The following is a 19,211-nucleotide window of genomic DNA, read 5'->3' on the forward strand; positions in this document are numbered from 1 at the left end:
AAAAAAAAAATGAAAATGAAGGTATATTTTCATTTTGAATTCATTTTTCTTATTTATGAGTTGTTGAAGTCGTATCAATGCAACAATATAAATAATAAAAAGGCTTCTTCTAATCCAAGAAATATTTTCGAAAAATATACTCAAAATGGAATCAGTTCTGCATTTATGTTCTGCAGATATCTACGTGAACAGGTTCAATGAATTATTCTGGAAAACACGTTCACATCTGTATTCAAACATGACCGATGTTCTGCATTTTCAAGAATGTTAAAATTTTCTATCCACCCTAAATACCTATTTATTTATAAAGGGGTTTAGCTATCCGGTCGAACATTCACGTTTTTTCATATAATTGAACTTCTTATTTAAAATGTATTCTTAAAGTAATTCACATAAGTCGAAGAGATTTGACGCTGAAATAGAAAATCCACATAACAGATAATTAGAGAGCTTAGATTTTTAGTGATTTTAGAACCTGATATGCATATTTTAATTTTTATACATAAGTAACATAAATAGGCTACTGAAAACCAATCTTTCGCTTGAGTGGCTTCCAACTTCGAGCAAAGGTAATTTCTGAGCTGCCTTCTATTAGCGCATAAACTGAATCTGTGTTCCAGGCCCGGGACTCCATGAGGGAAAATTTGACACGGCAGAGACTAATCAGTTTCTAATAAAGACATCAAAAATTGATATAATAATAGTTTAGTAATGTATCAAGTTTAAGTTTGTATGTGGGATTTTTGAAATCACTTACAGATAAGTAAGGGGGATCGTTTAACTTATGAAAGCGTTTTGTATTCAAGGTTTCTCTTAACAGTCCCAGGGAATTTTTTTTATATTTTATCACTTTTGATAAACCAGATGGGCAAGTTGAAACTGACCGGTTCATGCTATAGATGTTTCAAGCAGGGTTGTATGCATTCCTTCGATTATATATATATATATATATATATATATATATATATATATATATATATATATATATATATATATATATATATATATATATATATATATATATATATGATTTTATTTGATGGTAAACTTCATGTCATTCTGCAAAAAAATATTCAGCGTAGAAAAAATGTCGAGTTTCGTTCCGAATGGAGAGTATTTGCTTTTTTATTTTTTTTTTTCATTTGAAGGAAAAAGCGGTCGAAGGACATCATTTTTTGCTTTTGGAAGCTTGATGAACATGCTCTTGTAATGAAAACACATGAGAGATGATTTCGATAGTTCAAAAGAGGTAATTTCGATCTGAGGGACCTTGGACGTTTCGACCGAAATACGCGCTCGTGTCTGGTGGACCAGAAGGGTATGGTATACCCTGAGCTACCGGATGAAACAGCGAATAAAGATCGCTACTGACAACAAATTGTAAATTCATACTTTGCATTGATGAAAAAAAGATTGGAATGGACTCAATGCACAGGAAAGTGATATTACAGAAATTATGTGTTTTCTCCATCGAAAAAAAAACGACAATTTCAACTCGCACACCTGGTATGTTGGCTATCTTCGAAGTACCCGAAGTACAGTGGATGAATTCCTCATCCAAAATTTAGGGTTCAACTGCAATGAAAAAATAGAATATCTAGAATGCGAGTTGCAATGTACTTTAGACATGATTAACTTGATGTGATGTGGATTTTTCAGATAATCGGAGAGGGACTTAAATATGATCAGAACCGTCGCCAGGCACCATAATTTGGCGGTGATATGTGTGTAATACTATAAGTTTTTGTTGTAAACTCAAAATCCACGGTTTGAATACCCATATTAATCAAGCATTTTACTTTATAACTTCGCACGAGTTGTATGTAACTAGAAAAAAAAATCCTCCCTGCTTTTACTGCTAAAATAAAACTAGTGAAATTTATATTTTTTGAAAATATTTTTCTACGAGTTTTCGAGTATTTTGGCACATATTCAAAATATTGTTTTTTTTTCGATGACATGTTCTAGTGGTCGCTTCAATATTTGAGACGTTGTCTTGAATTGAATGAATTGGCCTCAATCCGTTGATCAATTTGTCTTTTTCTTTAACAAAATAGAACGTTTTCGAAAAAATTCGTTCGAATGGATGAGCTTTATTTAAAACGCCATTCAATTGATGATACATTCCGTCAAAATAATAAGAAAGAACCCTTCTAGACCGTTGTGCCCCGGAAATTTTCTGGAGGCGCTGGATATTTTTGACAATTAAATTTCCGTAGTTGTTACTTCATGCATAATGAAGATTTTAAGGAATTTTATTTTGGGCTTAAGTTTATTAGTTTTTGTTGGAATGATCAAATTATTACATAAATCAATCAATAAATTAATAAAATTATAAAAAAATACGCATTTGAAAGCTAACAGCACCAAATTCAGTTGTTCGCATGAAATTTCTTGAAAATATTGGTTTAGCATTGATTCGCCATCTAAGTACAAATTTTTGGTTCAGTACATTCAACTACCGTGATATCAACTGTAGGAAAACCGCGGGTAAAACGGACAGTGGGGGTATGATGGACAGGTGGTTGATTTGTATAGTTGCATTATGAATTTCGAATTTCTGTTGATGGGAACCCCTTCTACATGCTATTCTATAATATTTTAATCATCCTATGACAATGAATACTGATCAAAAGTGGAATAGAGAAACAAAAACCGGAAATCAAACATGATTCCGCGTGTGGATGTAATTATTCCGGCATCGATATTGAGCATTTTGCAAAATTGAATTGTGAGTTGACAGAGAAGCGATATTAGGTATGTACGGAAAAAGTAAATTCATTTGTAAGTGGTAAATTAAAATTTTTGAAATAACTGCACTGGTGGGGTTGAAATGGGCAGTCACATCCATAATCACATCCAATGCATGATGGAAAGTGAAGGGAATAATATTGAACTCTTTCTTATATCGCTTTCTCTTTTTGTTCTATTTCAGTTACTGGACGCACACACTGAGAGAGAGCGAAATTATTCCTCTTGAGAGCGATAAACTCCTACGCTTTGTATATTATTAACCTGTCCATATTCCCCCCACTACATGACCATTATACTCGCATAGATAGAAATGTTCTACTTTTCCAGGGGTTAGAAATCAATTTAATATAGACTACCCAAAACCAAAATCAATATGGCGTCATTTGTTTACCAACATATCATTTGCCAGGATTGAAATCGTTGAAATAACGGAGATAGTATGCTTTATTGCTAACTGCATGAGGGATTTTCATATTTCGGTTTCACATGGAGGTGTTCACATTTAACATGGAGTTTAAAGTTAGCCACTATTCGACTATATAACCGGACCGAGTTGTAAACAACAGTAATTGACAAAACCAAAATGTCAGTGAACCGCAGCAATATTGGGTACGCTGGCAATATGAGCGATTTGACGTTTTAGTCATACCCCTGTACTTTTCGGCTTCTCCTGAGACGAACCAGCCCAGGAGGCTGAAAGTCTCAAAAATAAAGATTTAAAAAAAAAGATACTTTTCGGCTTGTTTCAATTTCAGTAAAAAACATGGAAAAACAATTTTTTATAAAACATTTGGCCAATTGTTTCGAAAACCAGTATATTGAACTGTGAGAAACTGCTTTTAAGTATTGGAATACATGTTTTTCCAAAGATGTACGCGAAGTTCTTCATAACATGTCCGTCTTTCCCCCATTTCCCCTAGCATATAGTTTGTTTGGTTCTAATGTGTCAACTGGTTTATTTTCCGTCGCTTTTAAATAAGTATCAGTAAGAATCATAAAGACTTATGTGACAAATGATGAAACAATAATAATAAGGACGATAAAGACAATGACATTATATTTTATGGAAGAACTTCGCATTCTCATCGTGTTGATATTTTAGTTATTTGTAGTACTTCGTTAAGATTTCAAATCTCAAATTAAACAACACGCCGTGATTATATTCTGATCAGCAAATTCGAAGAAACGTATGTATCAGCGTAAGTCAAAAAAAATCTATTCGATAAAAAATATTTTCTGGCCCGTAAGGCGATTCAACCTGTAATTATCAACATTGAAGATATCAAGTTGACATTACAATCGTAGAAGAGAAACTACACAAAAATTGTCTGTGTTCCGTCGAGTGATCAAATGAAAAGCCCCAAGGGCGACACTCACCTTTCGTAGTCCGGCAGCGGCAGCGTGGGTGCATTCGAAACGGCCGCGTAGTCCGTGATGGCTTCCTTGGTGATATCGGACGCCTGCCGCCACACGCCACCACCCGGGTCTATCCAGACACCGTTCGGATTTAGCGGCAGCGTTGGGAACTTGCGCACCGTCCCGATTGCGTGATTTCCTGCGAAAGACGAATACATTTATATCCTCGCGAAAACATTTCAATCAATGCTTGTTGTTGTTGCTGTGCCGCTGAGCAAAGGGGCTGACATTCTCCCGACAATGGCACGCAATTTATTCTGGTCAAATTTCAGCAGAAGAAAAGTTCAGCAGGGATTTCCGTCGTTGAGCGGAACAATATTTATATCCTACGTCAGACTGGGGCTGCGTGAAAGCGGAACGCACGTTATGAACAAGGCTCGAGGTGCCTCGGTGCTGTGGCCACTGCGAGGTGCAAAATCGTACGCGCGTTCCCGTGAATCGTTCGGGGAAGGTCTCTCCCTCCCGGGAGTGATAGATTGAAAAGAACTTTGGCAATTTTAGCTGACGGGTAAAACAGCAATAATTCTCGAACGCCATGACAAGCGCTGAAACTAAATCATAAATCTAAAAACATCGGTACGTAGCACAACACGTGAGCTTTTTTTCGTGCCATGTGAAATGCAACGTTTTCGGGATGGGGAATCCGTTCACAATAGTCGTCGTCGTCATCGGTGGATTCGCGTGATTGAGGAAACACGTAAAAACGTTTTGTTTTATGGTGAGCATTTTTTGTGGGAATTTATAGTACCTTCATATTTCAACAGCGATTGATCATAAGTACACCATTCTTCAGAATGATTGCGACTATTTGCTCCGTGATGAGATTTTCGAAGGAAAACTGGCAAACGGATTCAGCTTATTACAACATACACTATACGAGCACATAAGGATTTTTTTTCGTCCAACAAACGAAAGGATGTCCGTCCTTTACCCGCAGCGCATAAAACTACAACTGAAATGTCTTCACATCGTTTCTATGAACCATTTCCACTGTTAGCTTCAAATAATCCGGATTTGTTTTTTACGCTATTCACTGGGGAGGCACTCGTTTTCGCTGAATGCGAATTAAAATTATGATATTACCCGACACAAGTTACTCGTGGTCGTGGTTTATTGCTGTGCTTTTAGCGTTTCCTCCATTGTGTTTTTTTTTCCCAACTCGGAAGCCATGACCACTCTCTCTTTTAGCTATTTTCATTTTTCTGACGTTTAAAAGCAGTTTTAACGTGCATTTCACTTCACTGCAAATATGACATCGAAAAGTGGCAAGAGGAAATTTATTATGACTACATAGAATTCATGCTGCCGGTCGGAAACGGTAATAAGCTTATTATGTCGCTGCATTGTATTGGTTATCTTAAACACGAAAAGTTGTGAACTCGTGACATGTCATAGAACGTTTTCTGAATTTTTTGTCAAATGTAAGTGAAGTCAGTGTCAAACAAAATGAACATCTCTTGTAAATACTGTTTCATATGCTACCATTGAGCAATTCCAAATGAAATCGACAAATGACAAAACATGAATTTTTGATTCGAACGAAAGTTTGTATTCCGTTTGGGTAGGAGGAAATATGAGTTTTCCGCAGTATTTGGGAATTTTTTGACTCGAATGTAACTTTTGAAATGGGCGTATCGATTTTAGTAAGAGAAACTTTTGATCATTTATATCTCAAAAATTATGATTCGTACCGAAATAGTGTCTTAGAAAGAGACATAGAGTATTGATGTTAAAACGTGAAAAAATATACTGAGAAATAAATAAAAACTTCGAAACTTCGAATTGTTATATGTCAACAATTTTTTTTTTCAATTTTTCATATAAAAAGAAGTTATGTAGAAAATTTAAAGAATGTGTCCAAGATGGCAAAAGTATTTTTAACGAACTTTGTGTAACATCGAATTTTTATGAATTTTTGAAACATCGAATTTTTGTATGTAATTTAACAATAATTTTCAGCCACAAATTATGAATTCTGATATGGTTTAAAATGAAAAAGTTCTTTATCAATCTCCTTATAGATGCAGTCAGTCTCGAGATGTTTAAAAAAATATTTCTAATTTATTGTCTATTTTATAGTAAATAAGATCTTTTAATATTGTTAAGAATTGAATTATGTAACCAAAATGAAATTGACCCTCTCTATTGTGGTACTAGAATAGCTAGCTTAATTTATCTTGCCTCTATTATCAGCTAATCGAACGATCACACGAATGACACGAATTGTTCAGTAGGTAGTAATTAGATCGTGGACATCCTATATATGCAATATACAAAAGCCAGATCACTCTCAGTTGCAATTAAACAGCTATTCAAAAAGCCTTTACTCCTATACGAATTATTGTATCGAAGAAAGCCAATAAAACAATTTATTGTCTTCGACTGAGACCGGACCAAATAGTTCTTTTTTCGTGCTAATATGTTTGTCGTGTTATACCGTCATGTTCATGAAAATTTATGAATTTGCTTATAATTTTCAACAAATTTTCCAAATACATCATTGCGCTAAAAATATACATACAGGGTTTTCCAACTTTAAATTCCGAAAGTAAATTGAAATAAAACACACTTAGAATTCGAATTCCGATGAAACTTTTATTTCAACTTTAAGTTTGGTATATGCCATTATGTGTGAAATACAACATCATTCAAATGTCCACCTAGGGCTCCCTCGCACAACTTGATCCGGAATAGGTAATTTTCGATGACTTTTTTGCACATATGGGGCGGTATCTCGGTTATAACTTCACGAATGTTGTCTTTCAAATGTTCAAGAGTTTGCGGAGAGTTGGCATAGACACGGTCTTTCGCATAACCCCACAAAAAAAAGTCTAGCGGGTTCAATTCGCATGATCTGGACGGCCAATTGGCATCACCAAAATGCGAAATTATGCGTCCCTCAAATTTCGTTCGCAATATGACCATGTTCGGTCGTGTTGTGTGGCACGTGGCGCCGTCCTGCTGAAACCACATGTCATCCGTATCCATATCTTCAATTTGTGGCAAAAAAAAATCGGTTAACATGCGGCCATAGCGCTCACCATTCACAGTTACCGTCTCGCCGTCCTCAATTTCAAAGAAATACGGCCCGATGACTCCACCAGACCATAATGTTCACCAAACAGTGACTTTTGGCGGATGCAATGGCCTCTCAACAATCACGTGTGGATTTTCTGAGCCCCATATACGGAAATTTTGGGTGTTCACATAGCCACCGAGCTCGAAATGTGCCTCATCGCTGAAGAAAATTTGATGCGAAAATTCAGCATTTTGCTGATGTTGTTCGTTCACCCAATCGACGTATGCCCGACGCATTCCATGTTCACCACGCTCTAATTTTTGTGCCAGTTGGACTTTATATGGATGTAGGTGCGAGTCCAAATGCAAAATTCGCCACAATGATGTGTTTGACAAGTCCAATTGCTGAGCACGCCGTGGAATCGAAACATTCGGGTCATCCTCCACACTGGCAGCAACAGCAGCAATATTTTCGGCCGAACGCACATTACGATGATGCACAGGTTTCACAATATCCGCTACGGATCCAGTTTGTTCGAATTTACGCACTACATTAGCGATTGTGTGCTCTGTAGGCCGTCCATGACGACCAAAATCCGTCCGTGATGCTCAAATAACATTTGCCGGTTTTTCATCATTTTTGTAGCATAATTTAACAAAATTAACACGTTGTGCGATGCTAAAACGATCCATATTGTAAAATGGCAGACATTCAACTAACGATATGACGCTTTGGTAGACAGCTATGTCAAACGGTTGTCAGCGCAGGGCTGTATACTTTCGGAAGCCCGAAATGGAAAACCCTGTATATATATATATATATATATATATATATATATATATATATATATATATATATATATATATATATATATATATATATATATATATATATATATATATATACAGCCATTCCATGTCAAACCGATATAGTGGTTCTCAGATTTTCGTGGGAAGTGGAAATTTTGTTTTTTGTCGCAAACCATTAGACCCGTATTATTATTTTTTTTTGTTAGGGTGACCATTTCCTTTTGAGGGTGGTCCGAAAAATCAATTTTTTCCATAATAAATAATTTAAATAATCGACATATCAAAGTAATGCCAATTAGCTGATCTTTTTTGAAAAAAATACCAGAGTTCAACAAAATTTTAATTTTGGTTTCGTTGTTATTAATTGTATTTGGTTTTTATAGTTTTCATGGTCTCGGGGCCAAAGGCGCTATATTATTTTATATTTTTTTGGAGAGCTAAGAATTTTTTTCAATAGTATATATCAAAACCAGAGAGGCGTTTTTTTGTTTTTAAGGTATGATTTTTCAAAGTTTACCGTAATTATTTCGTAATTATTCATTGTATTTATTATTTATAGTTTTCATGGCCTCGGGACCAAAGGCACTATATTTTTTATATTTTTTTTTTGTTGGAGAGCTGAGAACTAATTTGGTTTCATTTGCTTGATGAATTCTTGCGTAATGCAGAAATTTGAGTTTCATTTGTATGGAAGACACCCCCACCCCCCTTATAGAGGAAACCTTCCCCGGCCCCAAAAACCCCTACATACCAATTTTCATGTTGATCGGTTCAGTAGTTTCCGAGTTCATACGAGTCAGACAGACAGACAGACAGAAAACCATTTATATATATATATATATATATATATATATATATATATATATATATATATATATATATATATATATATATATATATATATATATATATATATATATATATATATATATATATATATATATATATATATATATATAGATCTTGGATTTCGGTTCTGACGCTTTGCCTTGGAGCGCGGTTACTTCGTTGCGCTGTTGTGGGGTTCAAAGAGACAGACGGGGGTTTCATATGAAGCTAGAAGCCCAATCTCTTCCTGTTAGTTTTGCAACTTTGTTGAATTCGTGCTGGAGGTTGCTGGCTTCCGAATAATCGAACGCCATGCGCCGTAAATTTTGAAGAGTTATACAATAGAAAACTTTGTCCAGTGCCCAGCAGTAGTTCGCCAGATCCTCAGACTGCTCACTCGTAAATACCGTGAATGCTCGCTGACATATTCCAGCAGAAGTAGAAATGTCAATAAAAGAAGATTGAAATCATAAATCACTTTCTGATATGAGCCTCTTCCTCAGAGCTGATTCAGAAATACCGAGGTCTGCCGCAATCCTACACTTCGAGACTCCCTCCCGAAGCCTCTGTCGGGCCATTTGAGCATTTCTGGAGTGCATTCCTTCAAATCAGTTTTCTTCTTGTGGGTCCCGTTGAAAATTTTGTTGAAAACATTTTATACATTTTTTTCAGAGCAAAACGCTGTTCACAAAAACGAATACGCACTATCATCTACTATAGAAATAATGTTTCCTTGACAGTGTAGTTTCGAACTTTCCAGTTATTTTAGGTAAGTAAATCGTCATCTCCAAAACTGAAAAAAATCGATCAAAACTCTTTTTACCTCATAACTTTTTGCCACTTTCATGAAATGTATCTATTTTTATATGTGTGAGCTGTTGGTGTAATAATGTATCAAACGGCTACAGTGTTGTCGAAATTATATGCTCGTTGGCTTCAAAATGGCCAATGCGCACCTTTACCCCGCACTACTCTAAACCATGAATTCTTCATGAAACTGGTTCCCGATTATCAAAACAATGTTGATATTGATTACGACCTGAACAGCAACGACGAATCTCAACAATTTTAATAGTACTATTTTAGTAATGATGCAAACTAAAAATACATCCAACCACACTGAACTGAAGCCTATATTCTATATATTTTCATTCTACCAAAGTGAACTGAGTCCATGCGTACCAAAACAAAAAGTCATTTTTATTCAAAATTTAAGTGTTATTTTACAGACATTAGTAGTCTCAGTGCTTTGAAGACATCCTGCTTGTAGAACTTGAGCGATAAAAATAATAGATTTGATCAGCCACGGTCAATTAGTGGGAGCCCAAACTTCAAATTGAAATATCTCAAAATAATGTTTTTGGCGCTTGGTTCGTTCTGGCAGAACCTCGAACATGGAAGAATATGAAATAAAATAGCCACTCAAGTTGGACAACGTTGTGCTCAGAATATGATGTGGGCTATTCGATGAAAAGTTCGCATTTTCGAAAGCGTGAACTAAATGGTATATTCAGCCCTTTTTTTAAAATACTGAACCATGTTTTTCGCGTTGTTTGGATCTCGCCCGATGCTTGAATCCGAGCTTAAACATATCACATATTGGATAGCATACAGTTTGATAACTGTCAGATGTCAGAATACATAGCAATACTATCCGATCCACAAAATACAGTGGTAGACATTCGTTTAGCCCCGCCCTATTTTTCCTCAATATTTTTAAAAATAAGTCAATTCTTTGTACAGTCAAAGATGTAATTCAAATATGTGGAATCAGGGCGGACATTCGTTTAGCCGCATCCTAACATTTCAATAAAAGAAAATTTGTGCGGCAAAATTTGAGTCCAATCGGTAGCTAATATTTAATATGTCCACCTCCATTTCGGATCACTTCGCAATTTGCAATCGCAATCGACTGCCAGCAGGTCATTCAAGAAGCGAAATATCCTTCTCGGCAAACCATGCCTTCGATTGCTTGGAAACGTGGATCTATGCATAAACCTGCTGATAAAACGACATCCTCGGTAGCGTTATTCTCAATATGACCAATCAAAACGTCCTCCAGTAATTGAAGATACTTTTCGGAGTTCATTCGGGTGAAAATGGAAGAGTGAGAGTGTATAGATCACGTTGGCCATGCTTCACTGTCAATTTTTCGTAAATTTGGAAAAATGTCGTCGAACGAAAAAGAGCGTCGTGAATTAATCCTGTGCACTCATTTCGAGAATCCGGAGTTGTCACATCGGGACATCGGTAAGATGCTGAGAATCGTCCAATCCACGGTCAGCAGAGTACTAAAACGATACTTCGAGAACCTAACCATCGACCGGAAGGTGAAGAACGGCAAAAATGGATGCTCCGTCAGTGAAAAAGATCAAAAGCGCGTAGTTAAGCAGTTTAGACGTGATCCGAGAAGTTCGGTCCGGGATGCAGCGGGAGGGCCTGCGTACATACAAGGTTCAGAAGGCTCCTAACCGCGACGAAAGGCAAAACATGGTGGGGAAGACGCGAGCCCGGAAGCTGTACACCGAAATGCTGACGAAGCCGCATTGCCTGGTAATGGACGACGAAACCTACGTCAAAGCGGACTTTCGTCAGCTGCCGGGCCTGTTGTTCTTCTCCGCAGAGGACAAATTCAGCGTTCCGGAGGAGATTCGCAAGCAGAAACTATCCAAGTTTGCCAAAAAGTACATGGTGTGGCAAGCGATCTGCCCTTGCGGAAAGCGGAGCACCCCCTTCGTGATGACCGGCACGGTAAACGGGCAGGTTTATCTTAAGGAGTGCCTACAGAAGCGCTTACTACCACTATTGAAGCAGCACGAAGGCCCGACCATCTTCTGGCCGGATCTCGCTTCGTGCCACTATTCAAAGGACGTGTTGGAGTGGTACGAAGCCAACGGGGTCACCTTCGTGCCAAAGGAAATGAACTCGCCCAACGCGCCGGAGCTTCGCCCAATAGAAAAATATTGGGCGATTATGAAGCAGGCCCTCCGGAAGAACCCAAAAGTTGTCAAATCGGAGGCGGACTTCAAGAGAAAATGGATTTCTGTTCAAGAAAAACTACAACCTGACGTTGTACAGAACCTTATGGACGGGGTAAAGAGGAAGGTGCGAGCATACGGGCCCGGGCTCGAAGTATGAATAAAAAGAAAATCCCAAAAGTTGTTTAATAGTTTTTATTTTACTGTCTAAAATTTTCAAAAGGATCGGTCTACTGGGCGAATTTCTACAGCGTTTTTTCCGTGATGCATTTGATGTGACACACCCTTTATGCATCTTTGTTGCTGGAACAACCGATTCCGCGTTAATGTATGAGCAGGACATCGTTTCCTGGTTACTTCGTGTCTTATTCGACCTTTAAGACGCAAAGTAACTTTGGTGTTCCCATTTGTTGGTCGTTATATCCCATATTTCTGGCACTATTTAGAGAAATTCCGTAAAAAATTTCTCAGATCGACCAATTTTTGTTACAATCGAGCTATTAGAAAACTTTTGTTCATTGAATATCTTTATTATTTTCCGCCCCTCTTCCGTCAATAGAATACCTTTCGCCATTCCTTTAAATTCTACATAGATCACTAATCTGACCAACTTCTTATGTTGCACATCTAATATTTATCTTGTAAATTGAACATAACATTACCAAGTTTTTTTCGAATAAACACAGATAAAGGCTTGGTGATTATGCGAAAACTCGATTTTTATGCCCTGCGGCTAAACTTATGTCTCGGGAAAAACGATGTTTGAATGTTTATATCCACCGATGCCGCCTTGTGTGTGTGTGTGTGTGTGTGTGTGTGTGATTGTGACGCACGTCCTTTCAATAAAAGTGACTTAAATATACTATCACTACAGCAAATAAGTATCCCGATAAAAAGAACATTCCTAGTTGTTTTGTAAGTGTTTCAAGTTTTTTTTTCAAGTGCGGCTAAACGAATGTCTATCACTGTAGATACTTTTGCACAATTCAACCACTCCGATCTTTTCGATGTAACTTAGAAAATTTCTCAGAGTACCGTAATTCGAAACGTGACATCCACACAAAAAGGAAGCAATGGAAAGCTTGTTTTCGTCTGGAAACTCGAATGCAAGAAAAGTGCATGTAACTATAAAATTAAATAATACTATTGATGTTGACGGATGACGTTTCGCTTGGTTTTCACCCATCCCAACTGGCACACTGAAAATGTTCTGCTTTTTCACAGCGAGAATGGAGAAGCATGCGACAGAATGTGTTTGGTTTAGTCCAGAGAGAGGCTCCCCTTAGCCGGTCTCGTAGAGCGACGTGAGTCGCCACAACGACGGCAGCAGCTCCGACGACATTGCCGGCGCAAAAACATGCAATTATTGAAACGAGAAAGGAAAACAATGTTTCAATTGAATGAAAACAAGGCGAAATTCAATTTGCTATCCGCTTGTATGCTCAGGAGCTCTGGTTTTTGTTTTGTCATCCCCACTGACGTTCGTCAGAAGACACATCAGAAGTTGAGATTTCTGCGATTGTGGGAATGATATATGTAGACGCTATCACTGTCGCCACAAAATAAAACTCAAATTAAAATTTCAGTATCTGTTAGGAGGTTTACTTTGTGCAACTGTGTTTCACATCTAAGGTGATTCAAAACGGTACTTACCATGCATGCTATTCAGGGAACTATGTTTCATGAACTGTATCCTTCGGAAGATGACGGTCGCCCCGAAGAGAAACACGATTATGGCAATGATCGAGCCCAAAAGAATGATGAACCAGGTCTGGGTTAGGATATCGTGGGAGTAGTCATGATTGATTGGGTATCTGTTCAGCATTGGAATAAGAAAATTGGAAAAAAAACATTGAGTAAAGCTCACAAAATCATCCAGGTTTTGTCTTACCTGGTATAACCTTGATCCAGGCGTTTCGTATGTGGATCCAGTCGCAGAATGGAAGGTACACTGAACGGCCCAATGCCAACCCTTGTGGAGGCGGCAATGCTGACGGAATATGTGACGCCAGCGGAGAGATTCGCCAGTAGCAGCTTCGGGGATTCACCATCGACCGTCATGTTCGTTAGAACTTTGGACAGATTGTGGACATCGTACCCTCGTATGATGATGTGGTAGTTTTTTAGTTTTCCTAAACATAAATTGAAAAAGTATAATAATAGTTTGAGTCCACTTTTCGTTGATCACGATTATGATTCCAAAATTATGTCAACTTACCATTGAGACTGTGATTCGAGGGCGGTTCCCACTTCAAATACACTGCCGAAGTATTCAAAAGGACTGCTTCCATGTTGACAGGAGCTGCACTGGGAACTGTCAATCGGAAAAACTAAGTCATACATGTTCAACATGTCCAGAGAAAAAACTTACCATCTTCCAGCGTCCGAGCAGTTCTAGAGTTCGACGGTCGCCCCTCGATTGTCTTGAAGAACGGAACCAGGAAGAACTCATACTCGGTGTACTTGTCCAGCCCGTTTATCGTACAAGCGGAAGCTCCTCCACCATGTAGCACTGTCAACGTTTTGTACGTCCCATTGCTGTTCAGCTTGCGTGAGTAGATGTAGAACCCCTCGACATACTGCCCGTTGACGATCTCCCAGGCAAGACGAACGCTCGTCGAATCGGATGAGTTAGCCTCTAGCAAGTTCACGACGCTTCCGGAGGAGAGTGTCGCCTGAGCTTCGCTCAGATTCAGATCCTCACCATGATTGTTACCCCGACCGATGGTCACTGGATCAGACAGAAGACTTGGAATTCCCAGACCTTGGTCGTTCTCTGCTCGTACGATGAAGGTGTAGGAAACATCTGCCGTTACCGGAGAGTACGTGTAGCTTGTGGAGGAGATCTTGTAGGGAATAGGGAGCCAACTTTTCGCCATATCGGTGGCATAGACTTCTATCAAATATCCGTTTATATCTGATGCCCCAGATTTGATGCTAGGAAGCCACGATATACTGATCGAGCTGTTCGTGACATTCAAAACTTGTGGTTTCCCGGGGGCACTAGGGAAGGCACTAGGTTCGGGAGCTCGAAAAAAGTTTATGTTCGGATTCGTTGGAGCTTCCAACCTTAAAAAAGCGCTCCATGTTGACTTCCCACTGCGACTGCTCGCGACACACGTGTACAGACCTTGATCGGTACTTTTGTCCAGGTCATGAATTACCAGAGTACCATTCTCGGTAGTGTTTATTCGTTCAGAGTTAATAACTGGGTTTCCATCCAGATACCAGGATATGATCGGAGTTGGATTACCAACAGCTTTACAGGGGAGTGCAACGACTGATTTCACCGGCAAAGTTTGGTTCGATGGGCCGAGAATTATCACTGGAGGAGGACGATCATCCTGTGAAGCCACAGTTAGACGCGCACGAACACTAATGGATCCAACGGAGTTAACAGCACTACAAACAACCACCAGACCATTATCTGTCTTACTGGTTTGCTGTATCGTAAGGACAGTTGACCCTTCGAGTGTACTGGAAGTATCAAAACGGTCGAATTTATTGCCTGGGAATACCAAACTTCGATTGCCTTCAATAGACCAGAATATCGTAGGTTTGGGACGACCTTCAGATTTACACTCGAATGATGCATCGTGAGACGCTTCGACCATCTGTGGAACGGGTCGTATCGCTAGATGAGGTGGAGCTAGGAGAGAAAAGGTTGTTAGTGTTGTTAAAGGTGGAGTATCAAAGTTCTTACAATGAACAGTCAATGTCCCCGTAGCAGATATCGCTCCGACGGCGTTGTCTGCTTCGCAACTGTATTCTCCTTCATCATCGGAAACCACGTTCTCCAACCGAAGGCTTCGATCCTCCAGAATGTGAACCCGATCTAGTGGCATGTTTCCACCAGAGGCAGATCGCCTCCAGAGAACATCCGGCATGGGATCACCTCCCACCCGACACTGGAATGTGACCGAGGACCCTTCCACAACCGTTGAATCATGCGGACCTCGTATCAGAAATGGTTTGACTGAAATCAGCGACAATCAAAATCTGCAAGTGGCTGGAATTATTCCCAAAACGGGTCGACACTTACCGTGTACCTTCAGGAAAGCCATCGTAGACTCTCGCACTCCGACCAGATTTTTCGCTATGCACTGATACTGTCCCTCGTCCGTCTGGCGAACATCCTGGATGGCCAAATTGCCTCCGTCTACAATGCGAATCCGTTTCGACGTTTCGATGTCCAGCTTCTGGCCGTTTTTTCGCCACGCAACCATCGGCTCCGGGACGCCCTTCGGGGGGCCACACTCGAGCAGAACCGTCTCACCCTGGGCCACCCGGGTGTGCTGTGGCTCGAGCCGGAACTCCTCGCGCAGCACTGCAATGGAAAGTTATTTGCATTTTTATCTCTCTCGGTTTATCCTGTTTTGATACAATGGGAAGTGAAAAAGCAGCTTTGGGTTGTCTATTTTCGCTGGTTATGTCCGCAAACGACTTCCACCGAGTGGCATAGCGGAATAGTTTGCTGTTCAGTGTGCAGATTTTTCTCCGCAAAAAATATATATACCGCCAGCAGAAGCTCCACTCGAAATCTAATTTTCACGAGCTAACAACAGAATAAAATATTTTTTTATGGTGCCCCCCGACTGTGTGTTTGTGGACGAAGGGACGATCATTTCGCGGGAAACTCTCCTGTTTGAAATCAAACAACGAGTGACAACGGCCACCAACCGCTGACTATTTGTGTGCGGACGGTTTTTTAAGACCGTCTGCGATGCAAATGGATATTTTATTTGAATTTTTAGGTTCCATTTGTTATTTTCCACCCCCGAATCTTTTTTTCATGATGTCATTTTTCCTCTGCTATGGACCCCTGCGACTATCGAGTTCACATCGCGGCAGTATCACGTTCACGTATATGAATAATACAAACAAAAAAAAAATGCCTTCGCTAAAAGCTTTAATTGATTAAAGGTTTATTTTCTGTCGAAAATTTTATTGTGTCTATTAAAATTTTGGAGGGAACGGATAGTTGTTTCAGCCACCGAGTGCTGGTGCATACAACCGAATGTAAATCTGATTTTAAAATTTGTTTACAGAATCCTCAATATCTGATGTTATTATTACCTTGTACTTCATATGTACATGTACTCCATGGGATATTCTTTCTGTATTCTTTTTTCTGAACTTTAGGTGCGTTTCTATTTATTTTTTGGAATTTGTAGAACCATTAATTTTCTTAAATCTCGTTAAGGTTATACAGGGTCTTTCAGATTAATCGTTCACGCAAAAAAAAATCGAATAGCTCCTTATTACATTTTTTTTTCGCTCCGTCGATGGTCGACTGCATTCCCCACTTCGGGACGACAATATTCGGCTACTCGTTCAGTCTGATCGGATGGTTTTTAGTGTCAAGATGTACAATTTACAAGAACGTGTATTTTTAGTGAAATCGTATTACTTGAGCAACCGAACCCTTAATGAGACTTTATCCTCTTATGGTAAGCATTTCAACATTTCTCGTCGTCGATTAGTTTTTCTTTGGGGGTACGTGAAGGACCGTTGCTATGTTAATAAGCCACAAAATTTGGAGGAACTTAAAGAAGAAATAACACGGATTTTCAACAGCATCGAAGTCGTAATGTTGGAGTTGTGCATGAATAATTTTGTTCACCGTTTAAAACGCGTTATCGAAAAAGGGCATTATTTTCGTTTTTTTAATAAGGTATTCTCCAAGCAACTCTACATACATATATGGAGGAATTAGGGTCGGTTCACGTGAACACACCTGCGATGAATTTTAACATTTCAAGAATGATACTCATACGGCACCTAACAAATTCCAATTTTGAACTTCCGGACCACTTTCGACAGTTTTAAGTCTCCAGCAGGAACAAGCGCTAGTGCGACATCTCCCCAACCAAGAGAGATGACTGAAGTCAGAAAATTGGCCCTCGAACTGATGAAAAAAAGGACTTGTTCAATAAAACAACTCAGATGGCTGGAAAAGCCTGGCTTAACGGTTTTTAAAACGTTATTCGAATCTGTCATTCCGGATGCCGGAAGCTATTTTAGACATAAAAAAATAGAAAAAATTGGCAAGGCCCTTCTAGATGATTTTAGTCAAGCCTTTCTGTTCAATCAAAATCAATCAATCAATCAGTATTTGAAGACCTTCAAAACTTATTGAGTACATCAATTAAATTTCAAAACATAACTTTTCAGTTAGTGTCCATCTTTCCCATCTGAAGTGTCCACCTTCCCCTTCAAGTGTCCGTCCTTCCCTACTCATTCTTATTTTTTCAAAGATGCCGGACACATTAATTTTGCAAAATTTTTGCTCGAAAAAACTTTGTTTTTTTTATAAAAAAAGACTTAAACCCCTATATGTTTTTAAGCATATCATTACTATATATTTTTTGTCAAATTCACGAAAAAAAATTTTTACTTATAGTATCCGTCTTTACCGTCCTTCCCCCACCACCTGAAATCTTTTATGATTTTCACTTCACAATGACGGAGCACGAGGTTCGATGCCTTCAACACGAAATGTATTGATGAAAATCGATGATAGTGTTGCGAGATCTTTTTTTCTCATTCCAGAACCTCACTTCAAGGATGACAGATTTACACTTAGTAAGATATTTTTTTTTTGTTCGGTTTGCTTTTGGTTATTGTGAAACTACAATTATCTGATTTGTAAAACTGCATTTGAAAACATACCATTTTGTTTGTAGTTTTTTTTCTAATGTAATCATTTTTATACGCATTGATTGCTTATATTGAGTAGATCTGCATCAAATTTTGTCTCCTGCCGAAAATAGCTGTTCATAAACAACTGATTTGTAGTAGTTTTGGCTAGTTTTCTTTACAAAATTGCCGATTAAATTGCATAATTTTCGAGAAACGATTTCTGCTCATTATTTACCAGAACAATTCAGGACCCCATTTCTTATTCAATAGATATTAAACGGTTAAATTTCTTATTCAATATGCATCAGATGCATATAAAATTGAATCTAAATCTCGCAGACGCATCTAATTATACAACCATTCCATGTCAAACCGATATAGTGGTTCTCAGATTTTCGTGATAGTTTTGTTCCTTTTCACAAAATATTAGACCAAATTTTTTGCCTATGCCTATTTTCATTTTAGGGTGGTTCGAAATATCGAATTTTTTGTTTTTTTTATTTTATTATATTTATATTTTTTAAAATTCATTACTTGTGAACTACTAAACCGATTTAGATGGTCAATACATCAAATTGAAACTAATTAGCCAGTCTTTCTTGGAAAAATGTTGCTCTTGCAGCCTTAGCTTTTGGTTTTGTCATTATTGATTGTATCTGTTTTTTATAGTTTTCATGGTCTCGGTACCAAGGGTGCAATATTTTCTTATATTTTTTCTTGAAAGCTGGTGATTTTTCAAAGATAACCGATGGTACCGAAAAACCA

At 38.4% G+C, this 19,211-nt stretch overlaps 1 protein-coding gene across 1 annotated transcript in view; it reads right to left on the bottom strand.

Annotated features, from left to right (window-relative positions):
- LOC129774900 (protein sax-3-like) overlaps positions 1-19,211 on the bottom strand; it is a 379,654-nt gene that overhangs the window by 40,609 nt on the left and 319,834 nt on the right. Inside the window, exons 4-10 of the mRNA XM_055778957.1 lie at positions 15,847-16,131; positions 15,508-15,780; positions 14,176-15,453; positions 14,023-14,118; positions 13,696-13,936; positions 13,458-13,618; positions 4,132-4,309 (exon numbers count right to left, since the gene is read on the bottom strand). Coding sequence (XP_055634932.1) covers positions 4,132-4,309; positions 13,458-13,618; positions 13,696-13,936; positions 14,023-14,118; positions 14,176-15,453; positions 15,508-15,780; positions 15,847-16,131 — 2,512 coding nt within the window. The remainder of the gene's footprint in view (positions 1-4,131; positions 4,310-13,457; positions 13,619-13,695; positions 13,937-14,022; positions 14,119-14,175; positions 15,454-15,507; positions 15,781-15,846; positions 16,132-19,211) is intronic.

The sequence above is a fragment of the Toxorhynchites rutilus genome, chromosome 3 (genome assembly GCF_029784135.1).
Source record: "Toxorhynchites rutilus septentrionalis strain SRP chromosome 3, ASM2978413v1, whole genome shotgun sequence".
In the NCBI taxonomy this organism is placed as follows: domain Eukaryota; kingdom Metazoa; phylum Arthropoda; class Insecta; order Diptera; family Culicidae; genus Toxorhynchites; species Toxorhynchites rutilus.